The following is a 21,480-nucleotide window of genomic DNA, read 5'->3' as shown; positions in this document are numbered from 1 at the left end:
GAGGTGGCGCCCCAGGCACTTGGAAATTCAAGGGGAACAGTGGAGGGGGTGGGGGGAAGTGTCTTCACCACTACCTCCCACCCTGGATGCCCCCCTGGCAAAGGCAGCAGGGAAGGCACTTTCCCAGGTCCATGCGGTCCCCTCCACCCCCGGTGCCACAGAGGGCCCAAGTTCAAGTTTGCTTGGGGAGGTTGAGGGATCTGAGTCCCTGCAGGGGTCCTGGGAAGGGGCCCAGCAGGTTCCTGGACCACAGTGAGCGGCCTGGACATCTGGCCAGGCGCAGCCATGCCCATCTGGTAAGGTTCTGAACAGACGGGGCAGGCACCCTCAGACTGCTTCAGGCGACCGCGTGCCAGCCCCTTTCCCAGGCCAAGCGAAGAGGCGCTCCTTCTGGAGGTCGCCCAGTACAGTCCCTCCGCTCCTTCTCTTCCAGGGGGAGGGGTCCGGAGTTGGCCTGCTGACCAAGGCGGGTGGGCAGCCCCAGGGCAGTCACCAGACCTCTGCAAATAACTTCCCGAAGACCATCTCCTGGGATGTGACCCAGGCAGCCACAGCGTCTCTAAACCTGGCACTGAGCCAGCGTGGGAACGGAAGAAAGGGGTCACTCCAGGCGAAAATACAGGTGGGAGGGGCCAGGGCTGCAGGTTCACGGTCTCGCTGGAGAGGGCACGCCCGGTAGGGAGTGTGTCACGACCGACCCTAACTCCCCTGGGGTGCACAATCCCGGCCGCCGGCGGGGGTCACGGCGCGCTTTGTCTTCGAGGACCCGACCCGCGGGGTAGCCTCGGCTCAGACACGCGGCACAGCCTCCGCCCGCCGCGCCCCGCCCCAGACAAAGAACTCCAACTCCGGGCAGGTGAGCGCGGAGGGCGCCGGGAACCGCGGTGGCCGAGCCCCCGCCGGGGCACAAACAAAAGCGCGCGTCCCCCACGACGCCCGGCCCCGCCTCTGCCGCGGGCCCCCCAGTGCCCCCCCCCCCAAGGCCCGGGACCTCCGCAGGGATGCACCCCCGCCCGCCGGCCGCCACGTGGGCCGCGCGGACGCAGCCGGAGACGCGAGGTCTCCGCGCGCCTGGCTCCCGGGAGAGACGGGGTGGGCAGAGCGCCGCGGGCCGCTCCTGAGCCCCGCTCCTCTGGAAGGGACGGTTGCTGTCTTGTCCCCGGCGCCCGAAGTCCCGAATCCCTCCCCGGAGCCGCCAGCGCGCACTCACCGCGCGGGCGCCCCGGGTCTGACGCGCTCTGCAGGCAACTGCCGCTCGTCCTCGGGCCGGGGCCCGGCGGCATGGACGCGGGCGGCGGAGCGCGGGCCCCCGCCACCTCCGGCCGTCGAGGTGGCCCTTCTCCCGGCGCGCCCTGCCTAGCCGGAGCCCGGGCCGGGGCCGCGCATGCCGGGCGCACCGGCTTGGAGAGCTGTGGGCGGCTCTGGCGGTGCGCGGGGCCCCCGGCGCCGTCGGGCGCGGCGAGGGCCGGAGAGGGCGGCGGCGGCGGCGGCGGGCGCACTGCTGGCGGGCGCGCAGGCGGCGGCGAGAGCGCGGGCGGGCGGGGCGGGGGCGGGGCGCGGGCAGGCCCGACTAATCCAGCCCCGAGGCGCGGATCTGCCCGCGCCGGGCCGCACGCCGGCCGGAGCCTGGACGTTCCCTGTCCGCCGCGAGGCCCGCGGCCGCCGCACCCGCTGTGCTGAGCGCTTTGTGGGCCCGAGCCCCTCCGATTCGCAACAAGCTACGCACGGCTCCCGAGTCCGGTTTACAGGGGGAAACTGAGCCACGGAGCGGCGAGGAAAGCGCGACAGCGCTACGTCCGTACGGCGGAAGCTCCGCCCTCCCGGGGCTCGGTTTCACCGTCTGCGAAACGGGAACGCACGGTGGGGAAGGGTCCTATCAGTCACTGGAAGCGGAATCGGCTACTGCCGGGCACGGGCCGCCGGAGCCTCCAGGCTGCTCGGCGGGAGGAAGCCCACTGCAGGTCCAGGAGAACCACCGCCGCTTGCGAACGCGCGCACGTGCGGACACTGAGCCTGGCACGGCGGTAGCCCCCGGGCGCAGCGGCAGCGCTGGGCCTCTCACATTCCAGAGCGCACAGACAGGGGTGCGCTCATGAAACGAGCTGTGGGACAATCCACGCAGAACGCACGCTCGGGGGCACCAGGAGGTGAGCTCTGGTGGGGGCGTCCTGAGAAGCCCAGGTCAGAAGCTGCAAACACCTGCTCCAGGCTGTGAGAATCAGTGGCCGGGTCCACACTGGGGGAGCCTGCTGCGTAGCTATCCCAAGAGAGCCGAGCTGACCAGCCCCAGGATCCCATGCATGAACGGACACATTTGCAGAGGACACAGTAATCTCCAAGGGTCCAGAAGAAACGGCTAACAGTGCCACTCGCGGTGGGGGCCTTAAGTTCTTTTGTCCTGCTCGAATCATTTTTCAAATCTCCATACTCCCTTTTCCTGGCAAATGAACACTGTTCCCCCAAGTTCTGCTGTCTCCTGCCACAGACAGCAGACACTAGCTGCTGTGGAACGCCACAGTATGTCCTATAACTGAAATCGTGGGGCCCTCACGCCTCCGTCCTTTGAGGACACCCCATCACCCCCACTGTTGATGAGAAAGCGGAAGCAGAGACAAGAAGTGACCCACCCGGGGCCATGCAGCTGCTCTGCGGCAGAGCTCGGATTTGAACCCCAGCAGTATGACTGGTTTCTATGGGCTCAGCCAGGACATGCTCTTCCTCAGGGAAGGCAGCAGAGGCCAGACCTACTGGGGAAAATCAGGGGCTGGTGAGGAGTGTCTGCCTCACAGGCCAGTGTCTACGGGCCCCCTCACCCGCCACACCGCACCCCACAGGGTTATGAGCTCCCGAACACAGCCCTGGCTCCAAGGCCTCGGGCAGCAAAGGGGAAAGGGGTCCATGCAGTGGGGTGTCCCAACCTGGTTCCCTGTTCAGCAGCCAAAGAGCCCTGAACGATGTCATGCTCCAATCCCAGGAGTCTGTGAGTGGTCACCCACCATGGCAGAGTGGAATTCAGGTTGCTAACCAGCTGAGCTGGTGATGGGCAGGTGACTGGGGGAGGGGGCAGTGTAATCCCAGGGTCGTTACCAGTGGAAGGAAATGGGAAGACACCACCCTGCTGGCTCTGGACACGGACAGGGCCAGGTGCTAGGAATGTGGGCGTCTTTGGGAGCTGGAAGCGGCAAGGAACCAATTCTCCCCTAGAGCCCCGGGAGGGACAGCTTGGCCCCACCCTGACTCAAGGGAAACCCAGTGGAAACCAGGACTGTGAGATAACCAGTCTGTGTTGTCTGCGGCCTCCAGGTTTGTGGCAGTGGCCACAGCAGCCCCAAGAACACCCCATGTCTGTATCCAGGGCTCCAACAAGGGGATGGAGTGCAGAACTTAGGGCCCCGTGGGGCACAGCAGGCTGCTCTCAGCATGTCAGCATACAAATGCCCATCAGCAGGCCTGGGTTGTGCTTATGGCCTTGTGGGGGAGCTGCTGACACGGGGAAACAGGCGAGACAAGTGCAAATGGGGTGGGGGGAACAGCAATGGGGACGGGCGTGGCGTCAGGGAAGCCCTTCCATCCCGGGGCTTCTAGGCAGGACCAAGGTGAGGGGAACTCTGGGGAAGAGCTTTTCCTGGACAGCTAACTGCCAGTGCAAAGGTCCTGAGGCAGGAGCAACCTGGCAGGGCCTTGAGGGAGCCTGGGTGTTTATGTTGAGCAAGAAGAAGTGGGTCCAGGTTTAGGCAGGAAAGAGAGAGACTCTTGAAGACCCTCTTTGTCTGACCCACCATAAGGCTGGGGTCGGGGGTGGGGAACAGTGGGCCTAGCTGGGAGCTGCTGGGACGAGCCAGGCAGCATGGTGGTGGGCCTGTCCTGCGGAGGAGATGGGGCTGTTCCAGTGGAGTGGCAGGGGGCCGTGGTGACAGGAGCCGGGAGCTCTGTAGAGGGAGGTTGGCCAGGGGCCTAGGTGGGGCCCTGCTCTCACTCTCGCCCGCCAGGGGCTTGAGGCTGAGGCATAGAGGAGCCGGCAGGGAGGGAGCAGGGGGAGGGACGACCGTGGACACAGGGCCGGGTGGAGTCCCAGCTCTGCCCTTTCTCCATGACCCTGAGCAGGTCCCGCGCTCTCGGGGGCAGATGTACGCCAGGTCGGGTGCTCCTCACTAACCGAGCTCTGCACCCTTCGGGCCCCCCCAGGGGTGTGTTCTGCTGTGCCTCTTCCAGAGGAGAGAGCCCGACTGGTGGCTAGGCTGTACCCACTCTCCCCCAGCGGGCCGGAGACCCTACCCCTGGCACAGCCGGCGGGGGTGGGATGGCGTGCTTCTGCCGGGCCAGTCCAAGCGCGGGCAGCAGGCGCCTGGAGACCTGTCGTCCGGGGGGAGCGGCCCCAGCCCAGCCCCACTGCCCGTGTGGCCCGCCCACCGCAGCCCTAGACCCCAGGGGAAGCCTATCTTTGTGTCAAACGTGGTTCTCAAGGCTGCCTGCAGGTGCTGTGTCCTCCTCCAGCTGGGGGAGCCCAGGGCAGGGCTGTCTGTTTACAAAGGCCGGCAACTGTGACATGAAGGACTGACAAGGTGCAAATTCTGGAGCCAAACAGGCAGTGGCCAGGGAGCAGAGGGGCTTCCCAGGGGGACACACACTCAACGTGGTAGGTCCGTGTGTCACCCCAGGAGCACCGGGGGAGGTGCCCCCCTACCCAGGCTGCCTCTCTGGGGTAAGTGGAGGCAGAGTCTGCAGATGAGGAAGGACCAGAACACCTGCTGAGACCAAGGACAGAGCCCTGTGGGGGGAAGGCAGTGTGGCCAGGGGTCTCAGCGGTCTCGGGGAGAGGAGAGGGCCAGGGTGTCGGGACTGAGTGCCCTCTCGTCCCTCACTGCCCAGCCCGGGGCCGGCCCCCGTTCTCCTGGCCTAGCCCGGAAGGTCCCCACGGGGGTGGACTGGCGGGCTCCGCTGAGGCCGGGGCGTGGGGGCAGGTCCCGGGAGCGTCCTTGCGAACGGGCACATGGTGCTGGGAGGGAAGCCAAGCCAGAAAGACCCCCAGGCCCATTCATGAGCTGACAGAGGGCGAAGTCAGACCCTTTTCCAACAGCCCGCGCGGCCTCCTCGCCGACTGGGAAATGCAGATTTAGGGCAAAGCAGGGTGAGGAGGGAAAACAGACGTGGCCCAAGAGTGGATTTCACAGAATCAAGAAAACCCTGCTGCGAGCCTGCAGGGGAGGGTCTGATGGCACCGGAGCAGCAGCGGCTCCAGGACACCGAGCTGAGCTGGAGGGCTCGGATGGCCGCTGGCCCCCAGGGAGGTGGCCCCTGGCTACCTACAGTCCTCAGCGCCGTGGCCGTGGCCGTCATGTGGCTCGAGACGTCCAGGGGGTGGACACCAGCAGGTCGGGGCAGCGTGCCACACTGGGTGAGTGGTGGCCCCAGGAGATGTGCCCCCTGGAACCTCAGAATGTGACCATACTAGGATTAGGGTCTCCGCAGCACTGACGAAGATAAAGACCTTGGGTTGCCTGGGTGGTGAGGATCTCGGGTTGCCTGGGTGGGTGACTCCTGATTTCTGGTCCCAGGGTCGTGAGCTCAAGCCCTGCACCCAGCTCTGTGCTGGGTGTGGAACCTGCCCGGGAGTCTCTCTCCCTGCCCGCTCTCCGCCTCTTCTTCCTCTCTCAGGGATGTGTGTGCACACAGAGCAGATGTACCCGTAACAGCACTGTGGGGCGTGAACACATGTGTGTGGGGCGGGATGGTGTGTGCCCTAAGGTGGGTGCTCTAATGGAGGGGGCAGGCAGGCCTGGCTCTTCAGCTCTCCCCCTCTAGGGGTGGGGTGGGACCGAGTGGGGCAGTCCCCCAGATCCTGCTGGGGGGACCTCCAAGCAGTCAGCTGGGTGTGCAGGCACTGAGTTTTGGTGGAGTGGGGAGAGAGGCTTGGTACCTGGGGGTCAGGGTGGAGTGTCTCGACCCCGCAAGGACCCCTGCCCCACCCACCCCGCTTGTCTCCAGGCTCTCCCTGCGTCTGCTAGCTTATGTGTGCTCAGCCGATGCCTGGCCCTGAATGACCCTGGGGTGCCCGCCTGCTCCCATCTGCCATGGGGGCCCCCATGCAAGGACTGTGAGCTCAGCCGGGCAGGTGTGGGCTGAGGGGCTGTGACCCCCTCCAGGCACAGAGGGGAGCAGCCCACCAGAAAGGCAGCCTCTCTGTAAGCCCCCACCCCAGTCAGGCCTGGTACAACCTTCAGGGGGTGGGCATGGGGGCTTCCCCAAACCCCGACCCCCACATCCTGATCAGCTAGTTCTGGAAGGGCCATTGGCTGGGGGACAGGCAGCCCCGACACTTTCTGGGGTGTCACGGAGCTAGAAAGGGGCACGCAGGCCGAGTGGCCCCAGCACCTCTGCTTTCTACTGAATACAGCAGCCCCCACTTCCTGTCCCTGGGGAGCACCTCCATCTGCCCCGGCCAGCCACAGCTGGGGCTGTGTGTGCACCCACGGAGGCAAGGCCCTGGGAACACGCCCTCGAGTGTTGGGGGCCTGGCCTGGCTCAGTGGAGCCTGAGCGCTCTACAGCTGCGGGATCCCTGCACAGGGGAAACCCACGGTCCCCAGGCTCCGTCTCAGTCAGCCTCTGGTGAGGCAAGTGACGGTCACCTACAGCCTAGAGCACTCTGGCCTCCCTCCCCTTCCCCTGATCTGCTTCTTCTGGGCCCCTGGTCCTGGAAAGCACTGTCCGCCGTGTGCCATGGCCTGAGACCCGGGCACTAGCCCTCCGCTACGGTGGGGGAATGGCGGTCCTCTCAGCATCCAGTCTTAACCCTCAGAACCCGAGAATATGTCTGTCCCCCAAGGGGCCCAGGGATTTACAGACATAGAGATGGAGCTCTCCAGGAGGCAGTGAGCCTGGAGGGGGCCGGTAGGTCCAATGTGACCACAGCAAGGCTGACACCTTGGTTTGGGCCCCGGAACACCTGTCTCGGACTCGAGACCTCCAGAACTATAAAACGCGAGCGTCTGGAGCCACAGCAGGTGTTCCTCCCATGCCCGCCCCTGCACCCGGGGCCAGCTGTACCCTCTCTGCGGGGCTGCCACAACCTGGCCCTCCCTGGGGCCTCCAGTCCTGGGGGGGCCTATCATGGGGGGCCTTGCTCAGAACAGGCCGCAGGACAGAGATCCCTCTGGAGGGTCATCTGGAGCCAGGTGAGCTGGTGGTCCTCGCTGGGACCACCGGCCACACCCAGTGCTTGTCTGGGCCCTCAGCGTGCAAAGAGCCCGGGCCCTGCTTCGGAGAGACCCACGGGAAGACGCACTCTGGGCTCAGCATCCCCAAAGGGCATGGCTCAGAGGGCTGCCCGGCTGCACTGCCCCCACACGCCCACAGGGCTCCCTCTGCGCTGCTCTGGGCTTCTCTAAGGCGCTCCCTGCACTGCTGGCCCCGCAGCACCTGACCTGTGGAAGACAGGACGTCAGGTGAGGGGACAGGAGCGCCTCGCAGACTTCAGGCAGGGGTTCCCAGGAGTGGGTTCCGCAGAGACCCGTGGGGAAGCCCACCGTGAGCAGGGAGCTGCACGGCCAGCAGGACTTCCTGCAGGGGTGGGGTGCCCGGCCGGAGGGGCACGGCCCCAGCCCGCCAGGACACACACTGAGCGCTGCCCTGGCATCAGCCCTCCTTGACCCCGGAGGGGTCAGGCACGGTCCAGCAATGTAAGGGTTACTGGCCAGAGGGCCGGGAGTGTGGTCCACTGCGTCCCCTCCTCACAGGTCACAGGGATCTAGGAGGAGGACCTCACGAGCCTCATTTCAGAGAGAAAACAGAGGCGCAGGGAGGCCCTCAGCCAGGCACTGAGGGGCCTGGGCCAGACTGGGTTCAGTGCAGACGCAGGGCACAGACCGGGCAAGGGCGGCCAAGGGGAGGGGTGGCTGCCACCCGCCTCATTTCAGGCGGCCCCCAACCTGCTTTCTAGGGGCTTACCCCAGGCCACAGGCACCCCTCAGGCCTGCAGTTAGCAGAGATTAAAGTGAAGCCCAGAGGCTGTGAGCCGGTGCTGGTGCCCCAGGGGATCCCGGCCCCTCCTGGCCGGCCGCAGCTCGGAGCTGGCAGAGGCCCTGACAGACGGGCTGGCCAGACAGACGTCCCTTGAGGGAGCGCTGCGGCCGCGGGCAGCGAGGAGCACTAGCCAAGCGGCCACCTGGCCAGGCCACTGGGGCAGACGGCAGCCCGTGCAGGCCCAGGAGGCTGCCTAATGAGCCCCACACAATTTTTCACCCCATATTTTTCCAATAAAAAAGCAGTTAGACACCAACCGCAGCCTTGCGGAGGGGCCATCTGGCTGCCTGGCTCCCCAGCCTTCTGGCAGCACAGGCTGCCTTCCCCGCCAGCAGCCAGCGCCCCAAGCGTGGGGGGGAGGGTGGGCGCGGGCCTGGCTGGGGGGCCTGCGGAGCCTGGCGGGGCGCCCATGGGGCAGGGCCCGCTATTTCATGAGGGACGCGGACAGAGAGCTCTTCCTATCTGCCTGTCGGAACCTGGCCCCAGTGGTCTACCCCCGCTGCAGGGTAGACAGGCTCTGCTGGCCTCTGTGCTTCCGTGTCTTGGATGTGGACCGTCCCCAGCCTGACTGCACCTATAGCCAGGGGCAGAGCCCCAGGCCAGCAGGTGAGGGCGGATGGGCCGGCAGCGGCCTCTAGAAGGTGGCCAGTCCCGGCCAACACACAGGTTACAAGAGACGGAGCCTGGGTCTTCCCGCTGCCCCGTCCGGGAGGGGACGGCCTGCCTGCCACGGTCTCCCCAGCGCCCAGACCCGGGCCCTGAGCTGCCCAACCTGCATGGCCAGCTGCCTCCCCATGGGCCCCGAGCAGCCCCGCTGTCTCCAGCCCGCCACACAGCAAGCAAGGGGACAAGGGGAGCTCTACTCTGTGTAGCACACAAGTGCCCCAGGGCGGAGGGTCTGGGGAGGGTCTGGGAGGCACAGCGCGGCCGGGCCCCAGGGGGAAGGCACACTGTGGGGGGATGCCTCTTACTCGCGTTCCCCTGTTCTTACAGCTCTAAAATCAGGGCTTTTGCCATCCTGCAAATACTGTGGAGATACGTGGCCTTCCTCGCCTGACCAGCTCCTCCCGGAAGGAGCGGAAGACCTTGCTTGGCTGTGCCACTGGGAGAGGCGGTGGGGGCTGCAGGGGGCAGAGGCTCCTAGGAGGGGTCCTGCCCTGTGGCAGGTCAGTTGGGCTGGGGCGGGGGAGGACAGGGAGGGCGGCAGCTCTGGGTGGGCCGGTACCGCTCCTCTGAGCTGCCCCTGTTTCCTGAGGGGCCGGCAGGAAGTTACCCACCGCCCTGGAACTCAGGCTGCCTGAAGGGAGGCAGACAGAACTCCAGTCTCTCCTGCGTCCGACCTGACACGGTGTATAGTGACCCCGTGCAGCCTGGAGGGACAGGGACCTCTTAAGATAGCAGTTCCCCACTGCACTTGGAACCAACCTGAGCTTCCTGCTATGATTTACATAATGTGGCCCCTCTGAACTCGTGCTCTCTCCCTCTGCTCTGGCCCCCAGTGGACATTTTGCACCAACATTCTCCCTGGCTCACCATGCAGGGAATCAGTCATTCTGTATGATCAGTGGTGTGGAGAGGTGAGATGCAGATGAGGTGGCTGGTGCTACAGGTGCCTTCGTGGGCTAAGGAGGTGAGGAAGGAAGCCATATACCAAGGATGGCCAAGCAAAAAGATAGGAACCTGATGACCATGGACAGGCCATGCCAGCTTGGGGGGCCCACACATGGGCTTCTCAGTGACAAATACAAACCCCTCTATTTAGCCAGTTCATTTCAGTTTCCACCACAGCAGCCAAATGCAGTTCTAACCAGCGTGGGGCCGTGTGGAGAGAGCGGGCATCTGTACCTTGGAAGCCAGGTCTGAGGGCTGGGAGTTGACTGTGCAGGCAGTAGGGGTCTCTGCATGTGACGGGGACAGATTTGTAAGCAGACAAGCGGAGAGGTTGTGTGTGCCCAGATAAGAGGCACTGGGGGCGGGGGGAGGGCAAGGGGGGGCAGTCACAGCATCCAGAACAGCAGCCCAGGTAGCCACACAGAGCCTGGTGAGGCACCATGGCCCTGCCAGTGCTGACCAGGCACAACCGGTCCGTGGTGGTTGGCCGATTACCCCTCAGGGAACCCTTGCTCCAGGCAGCCTCTCCGGGGCTCCTCCCCACATTCACACAGACTTCGGGGCTCAGTCCAAGCCCACATGCCCAGCCCATGCTGCCCCACGGTCAATCGTGTGGGGTCTTAGCCTGGCCTCTGGCCTCCATCCCAAGCTGCCCAGGGACACACCCCAGTGTCTCAGAAGACCCGGGTACTCCTGGGAGAGGCAAACCTGGGTGACCAGGGAGGAGGCCTGTGCCCTCTGGAGCCCCAGAGCCAAGAGCTGTCCCGTGCCGGGCCGGGCCACTGCGTCACCTGTGCTGACCACTCACGGTGGCCACGGCCCAGCACACGGGTCTGTAGAAGGCTGACTCTGGCCACAGCCTTCCTTTCAGGGCCCACAGCCATGAGCCTCAGCGGCAGCCTGGACAGGGGTCTGGGCCAAGTGGCTATGCGTGGCACAACAGAGAAGTGAGGTCTAGCAGAGACCCCAGCCAGACCCTCCGGGCAGGGGGCTCTGGGACTCAGACTCTAGCGCTCCAGATTCTCCAGGGCAGGGCTTCTTCCCTCGGGGCGCACAGGGAATTGCCAGAAACACAAGAATCATGAGTCCCAGACTGCACACTGCGCCCATCCAGAGTCAGCCCCTCCCGAGCACACCTGCCCCCTTGGCCCTCTGCCGGGCTGGGCCAGGCTGGGCCCCAGGCGTTGCTTAGGACGGGCCTGTGGGCTCCCCGTTCAGGGTCAGTGCAGCGGAGGCCACGGTGACAGCCCCTGCTAGCCCTTGGTGGTGGCCTGCCACCTGGTCCAGGGCATCGATGGCTACGTCCAAAGTGACTGCTTGTTCCTGCGGCACAGTCTGAGCTGCGCCCTGGTGCCTGCCCTCTCCGCCCCTGGTCTCCGCGGCCCAGAGACCCCACTCTCGTAGCAGGGGCGGGCTCAGAGGTAGAGGGTGAAGCAGGCCAGGGCCAGGAGTGGCCAAGAGGCCAGGCTGCACGGGGCCCCAGAGGCCCTTGGAGGGCTGGGGTCAATGCTTCTGGCTGAGAGGAGCGAGCCGTGGTTCTGGGCACGGTGCAACCTGGCGGCCGAGTCAGGACAGTGACGCCCGGAAGGAACCCACCTGGGGTGCAGCAGCTTGGTTTCTTTTGTGGAAGGCAGGCCAGGGAGCCTGGGCAGGGACAGCCAGCGGTCTCAGGGGCTCAGCAACCCCTCCCTCTGAACCCCCTTCCAGCACCTCTGGCTTCAGAGAGCGCGTCCCTCAAGGTGGTTTTAGAGAAAGGCGGGCTGGAGGCGAGGGGTCAGCTCTGCAGCTTCCTGAGGCCCCTCGGCTCACTCCTCAGAGAGCCTGGGGAGCAACCGCTCTGCAGAGGGGCTGCTGGGAGTGGGGGTGGGAGGGTGGCCGGCTGTTTCATCGCCCCGGACCCCAGACAGCGGTGCTCACTCCTAGCCGTCCGCCCTCCGGCCACCTTCCCCGAATGGTCCAGACCCCAGTAAGGACCCACGCAGGACTTCTGGGCTGGCTCGCCTTGCACGGTGGGTCTCAGGCCTCACCCATCCACACTGCCCCTCCCCCTGCCACGGATGAGCCCCCCGGCCCTTCCCGTGCTCCCTTCCACCAGGCTCTGAGGTTGGTCACCCGGACCCCCCACCCAGCATCCTCCGCAGGCCTGTCCTGCCAGGCAGTGTCCCAGCCCTTCCCACACTTGCTCACGTACGTCTGCCAAGGGTGGCCATCTGGCCGGCTAGGCCTCGGACAGCGCCAGCGCAGGCCGGGACAGGCCGGGACATAGTAGCTGGCCGCGCAGCAGGGTCATGCACTGCACAGACCTCCCCATGGGACTTTGTTCCCCTTCACAAAACCGGCCTGGAAGCCAGTGCACGGCAGACACCAGGGGTGAACACTCTGGCCTCTGGCCTGGACGCTGGTCCTCCTCGCCCAGCTGGTACCTGCCCTCGGTGCGGCCGTTGCCGGCGGCCTCATCAGCAGCTGCCACTCTTTGCAGCTGTGCTGTTCCCATGTTCTGGAGGACTGCAGGGGCCAGCTGTGCAGGCTCCTGACCCTCTCTATGCCTTGGGGTCCCAGTTCCCACTCCCCAGGGTCTCAGGACAGCAGAGTGAATGCCAGGACAGAGTCCCGCCTCCACGGCACTCAGCACACAGCAGGGCCCCAGGACAGACAGCCGCTGGGCTGAGGGCTCGGGGGTGGTCTCCTCCCTGCTCCCATGGGACACACAAGGGCCGGCAAATGACCGGGACCAAGGCCCCCCCACCCCAGCAGGCCTGCGCTGTGGTTTTTCCTGAGCTAAACACTCCAAGTGCATAAATCCTGCGTTAATGGGAACTTCATTGTTCCTGAAAAGGAGGGTAATTAGGTGCTAAGGCGCGCCGCTGCTATTAGCGGAAATCTGTTTTCCTGTGATGGTTCCGGACCCCAGCCTGGAAGGTGGGGGGTGGCACTTACCCACAACATGCCCCCCACCCCGCCCACAGTGCCCCCCCGCCCCCAGGTATCCCTGGCAGGGACGGGGCCGGGACATGTGAGGAGGCCACTTGTCCACACCCCGTGGGTGGAGGTCTCGGGAGGAGGTATGGGGGCTTACCTTGTCGTCCCCTTCACTCTCGCTGTCACACTGCGGGGGGAGAGAGACAGAGGAGAGTCAGCACCTGTCGCAGGGCAGGGTTGTGGGTGGAGCCTCGCGGGGTGATTGGGCCTTGGGGGGCCTGGAAGGGATCTGGAGGTCAGAGTGCCAGCGAGGCCCTCGGTGAAAGGCTCTGAGGGGTGGGCCAGGCAGAGGTGAGGAGCTTGCCCTCCAGGGTGGTGGGCACAGATGGGAGCCCGCGGGTGGGATCAAGGGTGCCTTCTGGGCAGGGCCACGGCAGCCCAGCCCAAGCAGCCCCGGCTCTACTGAAAGGGCAGAGGGGGGCTCGGATCCCTCAGACAGACAAGGGGGTCAGGCCAGGCCTGCGGCCACAGGCACCGCCCGCAGGGAGGGCTCCCGAAGGCACCCGTGCCTCCAGCGCCCCTGCGGCCTGGCTAGAAACCACCGGGCGTGTTAGCTCAGTTAATGAAAGAAAGGTCGGCGATCGTGCAAACAAATCTTTGTTTTCCATTTTCAGCAGGCAGAGCTTTAAAAAGAAAGACTGCTCTTCTAGAACCACAGCAATTTTCCCCCTAAAAGAACATAAAGAAAAATAATCCCGTCCTAGCAACCGCAGTTACAGCACGTCGTGTCAGATGAACGCTACCGCTGAAAATACGCCTCCCAGGCCGCGCAGGAGGGTGACAGGTCCCCATCAGCGGCGCGCCTTGCTGTCCTCCAGTCGCTGAGTGCAGGGAGGGGGTGCTCTGCCCTTGGCGCCCCAGGGTGAGGGCCGGGGTGCGCTCGATGGCAAAGGTCAGAGCAGTACAGGTGGGCCCGTGCTTTACCAGCCGCCCGCTGCAGCTGGGAGTGGCCCTGGGGGATGGGCCCGCTGTGGGGGGGCTTCTGAGGCTAACAAGCGTCCCACCCCCACAGCCCCCCTGCAGGGCCTGGACAGAGACCTGGTGGGGAGGGGTGTTCTCACACACACGTCCCTGCCACGCGATGGCAAGAGGCCAGGCCAGTCCCTCACGAGCAGGTCCGGGGAGCTGGGAGAGGGCAGGGTGGCTGAAATCCAGGAGGAGGCGTACGCCAGGGGGATGAGGGGAGCCTGTGAGACGGGACGGGAGAGGTGCGGGGCTGGACACACCAAAACACGGGCAGCACACGGTCCTGTCCTGCGGAGCTGGGACCCAACTCTGCCACGGGGGCTGGGATGGATGCCAGGAGCCCCACTCGCTGCAGCTGGCACAGAGCAGTCAAGCTGCTGGCGGAGCCGCCGGAGGCCCCCAGCCAGGCCTCTTCCTGCGTGGTGAGCGGCCCTAGGCCTTGCGTCGGAAACCACAGTCCCATCCAACCGCCGGGAGGGTGGGGCCTTGTGTGCCAGGCAGGACCGGGCGCCCGGAACCCCCAGGCTGGCTGTTTCACACCTCTCCCCGCAGCTTTCCGTGTCACAGGGAGAGCTTAACGACCCGACGATCAAGGAGGGGTTAGGGTGCTTCCCAGCGAGCGCATGCGTGGCCCTGTCACGAACCGACAGCACCCCCTTGTCAGCCAGCACAGGCCACGTCATAAACAAGTTCCCGTCATGAAGTCCTACTGAATTAATGTTTAACTGCAATAGAGTCGGGACTGAATGAGGCAATTAATCAGGGCAAGGAGGGGAAAGGAGCCACATCTGTCTTACAGGAGCTGCCTGAGAGAGGTGACCTTCACGGGATCCAGCAGGGCTGGGTGGTCCCGGGGGGTGGGCAACCCTGGGGTGTGTGTGCGGGTCAAGCAGGGAGCCCACGGAGCAGAGGACAGACTCGAGGCCCCAAGTGCATGTGCTGGCTACGGTGGGGAGGCCAGAACGTGGGCAAAGGGGCTGACATCCTCCGGGTGCGCGCTGCCACCCACACCGGGCGGCCTCGGGCAGGCCGCTGGACCTCTTCATGCCTCAGTTTATGCTTCTGTAACACAGACAACAGCCCGGCCGCGGGCTGTCGTGCAGCTCCAATGAGTGAATACAGGACAAGCTCCAGGACAAGCTCCAGGACAGTGCTGGGTACGGACTCGGAAGGGCTGTCAGCATGACGGTCACTTCTTCACAGTCGCTGCTACCCACGTCACCCTCGTCACCACCGTCACCATGGTCGTCCTCGTCACCACCAGGACAGTGCTGGGTACGGACTCGGAAGTGCTGTCAGCATGACGGTCACTTCTTCTCTGTCGCTGCTACCCACGTCACCCTCGTCACCACCGTCACCACGGTCACTACGGTCGTCCTCGTCACCACCAGGACAGTGCTGGGTACGGACTCGGAAGTGCTGTCAGCATGACGGTCACTTCTTCTCTGTCGCTGCTACCCACGTCACCCTCGTCACCACCGTCACCACGGTCGTCCTCGTCACCACCGTCACGACCAGCGCCTTCATCATCGCCCTCACCACCATCATCAACCATCAGCATGACTGTCACCACTGTCCTCACTGCCGTCACCAGCACCACCACCCTCCCCACCGTCGCCATCACGGTCGTCACCATCACCGTCCTCACTGCCGTCACCAGCATCATCTTCAGCATCACTACCTCTGCCTCAGCCTCTTCCCTCGTATCACCTAATGGCTCTTGGAGGCATCCAAACCCCACAGGGTCTGAACACAGACGCCTCTCACTGACAGTGCCCTGCCCGGTCCAGGAGCACCTGCACAGGAGGTCTGGGGAATTCGGCCTCCATCCCCGGGCCTCTTCCAGAAACCCGGGCAGCCACTTGCTTGGGTGGGGGCTGCCTGTCACCCTCCGGGATAGGAGACAAATCAACACGGTCACTGAGGTGCAACAGAAATGTACCTTTTTCTTCTCTCAGTGTGAACATTAATTACTGCTTCACAGTGGTACTTAGTGGAGGTTGCTGTCTCCCATCTCTCAAACAAAGGCATGCAAAATTCATGGGCAAGGAGACCTTGCCTCTGAGCCCGCTTCTCCCGTCAGATGCTCTAGCATCTGGGCCTGGGCCTGGGCCAGAGGAGCCCCTGGGGAGTGGGGAGGAGAGAAGCAGGGAGCAGGGGCATGGTCCGTCCTGCCCACTGCGGGCCCCCTCAGGCCATGGAGACAGAGAGGGCCCGGAGGCTACCCTGGGCTCTGCCATAGAGAAAGATACTACGAGCCGCCCCAGCTCTGCTTCTGCCTCCCCCTAGCTTCCTACTCAGGTGACCCCACTTGATCCAGGGTCAGAGAGGGCTGAGGGTCGGCACATGGCCTGGTGCTCTGGACCCAGACCAGGTTCCCGCTCCCACTGCAGCATGCAGTCTGGGATGTCTGCTGCAGAGGCCCTGCTCACACAGCTGCCCGGGGACTGCGGAGGTCCTGACTCCTCGCTGGCTTGAAGCTCACTCTGGAAGAGCACTCCACCCACAAAGCCCTGAGCAGCTGCACACCAAATCAGCAGGGCCCCTGGTTAACGTGGGCTAGAAGGCCATGGAACATTCTAGGCAGCCCACCTGAGCACGGGGCAGAAAGGTCTGAGCTGCTGGACAGTCGGTGCTGAGGCCACACTCTGGGGTGTGTGCCCTGGGGACACCCGGGGAGTTTCAAGAGGCACAAACTGTTGATGTGGGCTGTTTTCATGGGGCTGTTTTCATGGCTCATGCATGTGCGTGCAGGCCCAGCTGGCCCGTCACGGATGTGCATGTTCTGAGACATGTCAAGGTATACTCTGAGGCCCGGCTCACGGAAGCGCCTGGCGTCCTGCCCAATGCATGCTCTGCCCCAGGGCATCCTGCCCAGTGTCTCAGTGTGTGCAGGGCACATGTGCACCCAGGTGACCTGACACAGGGTCACCTGTCCCTATGCATGTGGCCCAGCAGCACTGGGCTTCATGAACGCTCTACCCAGCACTGCTGCCTCGGAAGAGCTTCGGGGAGGAGAGTGGCTGCCCTGCCTGCCCGCGTGGGCACCCGTCCCCCCCACAGAGAAGGGCCCAAGGTGCTCGCCTTCCATCATGCTGTAAACACTCCCCCGGGATATGCAACGTGTGCCCCGATAAGCAATTCAGCTAAAAAAGGAGCCGCGAACAGACTCCAGGAAGCCCCGGGCCCAGAGCCGCCTCCCATCACGCACGGTCTGGAGTTGGGCTGAAAAGGCCATTTTTCACTCTTGTTGGTCAGAGCACCCCACCCTCAGATGCTGGGCAGTGGCGCGGGACCTCACAGGCAGGGGTGCCAGGGGTGGGGTGGGGGCTGCGGTCTGGTCTGTGGCTGGGGCGGCCATGGGGTCAGCCGTGTCTGAAGCACCGGGCCAGGCTGCAAGGATGGGGCGCACCGCGCGGGGCGGCTGCCGGGCCTGCCAGTGCTCACCTGGGCGTTCGCCGACTCCACGGACAAGAAGCGGGGGCCCAGCAGGTGAGGGATTTGCTGGCAGCAACGGGGAGAAGCTGGGGTGTGGTTGTGCCGGACAGCAGTCCTGACACCGTAGGGCAGGCTGGAGAGGGGAGCCCCACATCCCGCTGGCGGGAGGCCCGGCAGGCTGTGGGGTGTGGGGCTGGTGGCGCACTGGCTCCCTGGAGTACTTCTATACCACTCAGGACCCAGCACCGACCCACCTGCTTACGGGTGGGGAAACAGAGGCAGAGTAGTTGGGAGCCGACCCAGGAGGGTGGGTGCATGGGGTCTGAAACCCAATCTCAGTCTGGCCCTTCTGATCAGGACCCCATGCCAGGGACTCCCTCAGGGCAGCTGGGACAGGGGGGGGGGCTCCAGGATCACCCTGCAAAGGGCCCTAGGCCACGCTGGCTCAGAAAGTCACAGTGAGCCTGATTAATTATGCATGATAGCTAGATGAGGACCCTGAAAATCCCACACTTGTTTACTCAGCTAATTCACTTTTTATGAGTGTTTAGGCTTTAAAGCAAAACAAAGCACTAATTACCCAATTAATGAGCAATTAAGTTACTGCAGCCCTAATAGCCCAAGTGCGCAAGGCCTCCACGGGCTGAGGGTGAGTGAGACCCACTGAGCGGAGAAGCGCGGCTGGAACCACGCAGGTGCACTTGGAGGAGGGAGGTGGCGTCCTCACCTCTCCCAGGTGTGGGCAGCAGGGACAGATAGGGCTGGTACCTGCCCGCCCTGCATGCGCCCCCCAGAGCAGCCCAGAGAAGCCGAACGACTCTCCTACTCCGTCCCACGCCCCCTTGTGTTCCCCCCGCCTCAAGTGTCTGCATCTCGGGTGGCCCCCAAGACCTGGGCAGTGGCGGGCCATGGTTTAGAGCTCTGAGAGCCCCGAATGGGCCGCCTCACAGAGACAAGGACAGTCCAACAGCTGACCCGTGGGCTCTTTGGGCCCTGTGAAACAAGTGGGTTGGCGTGCCTACCCCCCCACCCCGCTCCAGGCCTCCTCCCGCACTTGGGCGGAGAGTGGTCTCTGAGGGAAGCGATGGAGACACGGCGTGGGGTCTGGTGCTCCTAGACGCCAAGTCTGCGCCGGGGCTGGAAACACAACAGCTTAGGAGCTGCCAATGGCCTGAAGCTACGTCAGAGGGGAGAGTCCAGGGCACAGAGTGCTGGGCAGGTCCGGTGACTGATCGGGGCGGGGGAGGCCAGGAGGAAAGGAGCCATCCCTCTAACTCTCCAAATCTCAAGACGACTGGAATGGAATGCTGGTCCTTCCACTTCTTAGCTCATGGGACCTGCCTTGCTGCCCCTGGACAGAACGCATGGATGGACGGACGGACGGATGGATGACATAGCACGGTGCACACAGTACTCAGAGGGAGATGGCAGGGGACGAATGCATGGACTGACGGACGGACAGATGGATGGATGAAAGACTTAGCATGGTGCACACGGTACCCAGACTGAGCTGGCAGGGAGTGAAGACACGGACAGACGGACGGACGGATGGATGAAAGACTTAGCATGGTGCACACAGTACCCAGACGGAGCTGGCAGGGAGTGAACACATGGACGGTTGGAGGGACAACGTGGATTCTGACCACTGAGGTCTGAACTATCCTCCTGCTCCCGCTGCGGGGTCTCCAGGGGGTGGTACTCCCGAGGGAGGCCTGGGTTTCACAGTGACGGCCATCCCACAGCACCTCGGTGCAAAACACAAAATGACTTTTCCTCTTCTCTGGCTGCAGTTACCAAAGATACCAAGGAGAACTGGGCACTGCTCTGGGTCAACCTGAGTTCGCCTACCAGGGAGGAGGACTTGGGGAGCACCATGCAACAGCAGGCATGGAGGACACACCTGGTGCCCTGGGTGCTGCCTGTGCTTAGACGCCCACGCCCACAGAGCCGGGGCAGCCCCTGCGCCCCTCTGTCCCCCCCCCCCCCCGCAGCTCCCGGCCACACAGAAGGCGACCCCCTGCCTGCATGAAGCCCTCACGTGCACACGCCTGCACATTCACACGGACACACGCTCGGACTCCCTCCCCCCACCGCACGGTCACGCTCCTGGGCCCGTCTGAGCGCCATCCCCCCAGGGGCACTCAGGGGCACCCCGGGCCCTAACCTGATGGCCGCTCTGCGTTCTCCCTCCGCTCCCTCCGCTCTATGCGCGTTTGCCGCGACGGGCACACGTTTACTCCTCTGTCCTGCTTCCCACCCGCCCTACCTTCCACGGCCCCATGAGAGGGGACTTCGGGTTCTCTCCAACCCTGACTGCAGGGCCTGGAGTCCCCCCTCACCTGCGGCAGGCGCTCCGTGAGTACTCAGAGACCGCGGACGGCCACTCCGGGACACGCCTGAGCCAGGAGGCCCTGACAGCTTCTTTGGAGCCGGCCAGGCCCTACCCGAGCCTCAGGGGGGCAGGTGGGGGCTCTCTGCTCCCGCCTCAGGGGCCTTACAGGGCCGCCGGTCGGTTCCTTCCTCCACGCCCAGGGACGGCGGGCTCCTTCCTCTCATTAGCGGCCGCCCCACAGCCCTCGCTGGGCCGGAGTAATTAACGAGCCCGTGTCAGCGAATGAATCAAAGACGGCCGCAGCCCCGCCGCCGCCGCTGACCTTTCGCGGAGTCGACTGTATTAATATATTCTCCTGTTGTCAGACCCAAAGCGCTAACTGCCTTATGAATTATTTATGAACACAAAAAGTCTTAACCAGAACAGTGTTAACATTAATTCCTAACCTCCTGTGCCCTGCAGCCCTGCGTGTTCTGAATAATTGAATCCCGGCCCGTCGCCCGCCCCCGCACCCGGCCCACCGCCTGCCCTCCAGCTCTGGCTCCTGGCACGTGTGGCCACCGCCACGAGGGCTCCTTGTGGGCCTGTCCAGAGAGGCTGCATCTGGCCTCTGGGGCCAGGGCTATGGCTGGGTCCCCTGGCGGGACGGGAGTCCTGGGCTCGGAACTAAGTCGCCCTGGGCCGTTCCCAGTGGCTGGGGCCTGGGCGCCGCGGAGCAACACAGGGTCCGGGTGAGAAGGCACAGCCGGCTGGCAGCTGGACTGGAGGCCTGCGTTCGGAACAGAGAAAGGCAGGCCGGGGACTGGCAGAGGTGGGAGGCCCCAGCGACCAGCGACCCCTGCCCCCCAAACCCCCAATCCCCCCGCTAAAGGGACAGCAGGGTCTGCCCACACCTCAGGCCAGGCCAGGACGGAGGGCACCAGCTGCCCCGCCGCCTTGGAGGCGTCCCCTGTGGTGGGGGCAGCACTGGGGGGAGCAGGGCTGCAGGCTGGCTCCCGTCCGGAGGCTCCAGGGGAGGAACCAGCAAGGCGAGGAGGCTATGGTGGCCGCCACAGCCCCTCCTGGGATTCACACAGTGTGCGGGCCCAGCCAGGAGGACCCTGTGGGGCGACCATGCTGTCCGAGGCTCAGCTCAGGCTGCCCCAGTCAGAGGTGCCCAAGCGATCCCAGGTGATGCTGCCGAGACACAGTTCCCTAGAGCTGAGTCCACAGGGCGGTGAGACGGGACAAGACGACCGTCCCACAGCTGGCTCAGTGGTCTTCCCTGCAGAGCGGGCAAGGGGAGGGGCCCTGTGCCCAGGGAGAGGAGCGCGGGGCAGGGAGCGCATCTGGGTGGCTTCTCCTAGCGGTTCCTGCAAAGTGACCGCGACGGACCCAAATCCGTGGCTCACCCCGTGCCTGCCCGGCTGGGGGCGTTCTCCTGCCAGCGGCTCGGGGCCGGCAGGGGGCCGCTGCCTGCTCTCAGCGGCACTGCGCTGAACTCTGTCCCGTGCCTGTGGCCAGTTTGAAATAAAATAACGGGGGCAGGGAGACTTTAAAGACGGGTGGACAATGCCACGGAGACAAGCTGGTTTGTCCCGCACCTATGCTCTCCCGCCACTAAATGCAAGCCCTGCTGAGAGGGCTGAGAGGCAACACAGGACATGGGGACACACCCATGGGATCCCCACGGCATGGACAACTAGTCCAAGGCTCCAGGCTCCCAGCTGGAGGATGGTGCCCCGGCATGTCGCATGCCCCCCAGAACCCAGACCCCCTCTTGCTGATAGCGCCCTAAAACTCCCATCGAATGACCTGTCCAGAGAAGTGCCAATGAGCTGGACGTGCCTCGATTGCTGGGATCAGCCTTCCCTGAAGCCCGCCTCCCGTTTGGCCCTGGGAGCCGGCTGGGCCCGCACCTCCATGTGGCCCCTTCCCTCTTCCACGCAGGCCCGACCTCCAATCTGCCCTTGGCCGGGTGTCCCCGGCTGGCTCCTGTCTGACCACGGGGCGCACTCGTGCCCAGCACCCCCCGTCCTGTCAGCCAGCACCCGGAAAGCAGTCACCATGGGTTCTGTCTTCTCCCACTGCTGCCTGCTAGGGCAGGGACCCAGAGGTTTGCCCTGCTCCCACCCACAGTGGAAGGGGCCCTCC

At 64.7% G+C, this 21,480-nt stretch overlaps 1 protein-coding gene across 11 annotated transcripts in view; it reads right to left on the bottom strand.

Annotated features, from left to right (window-relative positions):
- Window positions 1-21,480, bottom strand: part of FBRSL1 (fibrosin like 1) — a 77,643-nt gene that overhangs the window by 17,465 nt on the left and 38,698 nt on the right. For all 11 annotated transcript variants that reach the window (XR_006608869.1, XM_045087669.1, XM_045087668.1 and 8 more), the window contains one exon: window positions 12,709-12,738. Coding sequence is in view for 10 of the 11 variants with exons in the window: in XM_045087669.1 (XP_044943604.1) it covers window positions 12,709-12,738 (30 nt within the window). In the remaining variant the exon portion in view is untranslated. The remainder of the gene's footprint in view (window positions 1-12,708; window positions 12,739-21,480) is intronic.

Source organism: Mustela putorius, unplaced genomic scaffold, assembly GCF_011764305.1.
Source record: "Mustela putorius furo isolate JIRA1106 unplaced genomic scaffold, ASM1176430v1.1 tig00001433_pilon_pilon_pilon, whole genome shotgun sequence".
Lineage (NCBI taxonomy): Eukaryota > Metazoa > Chordata > Mammalia > Carnivora > Mustelidae > Mustela > Mustela putorius.
Note: the sequence above shows the minus strand (reverse complement) of the source record. Positions and strands in the feature narration are given on the sequence as shown.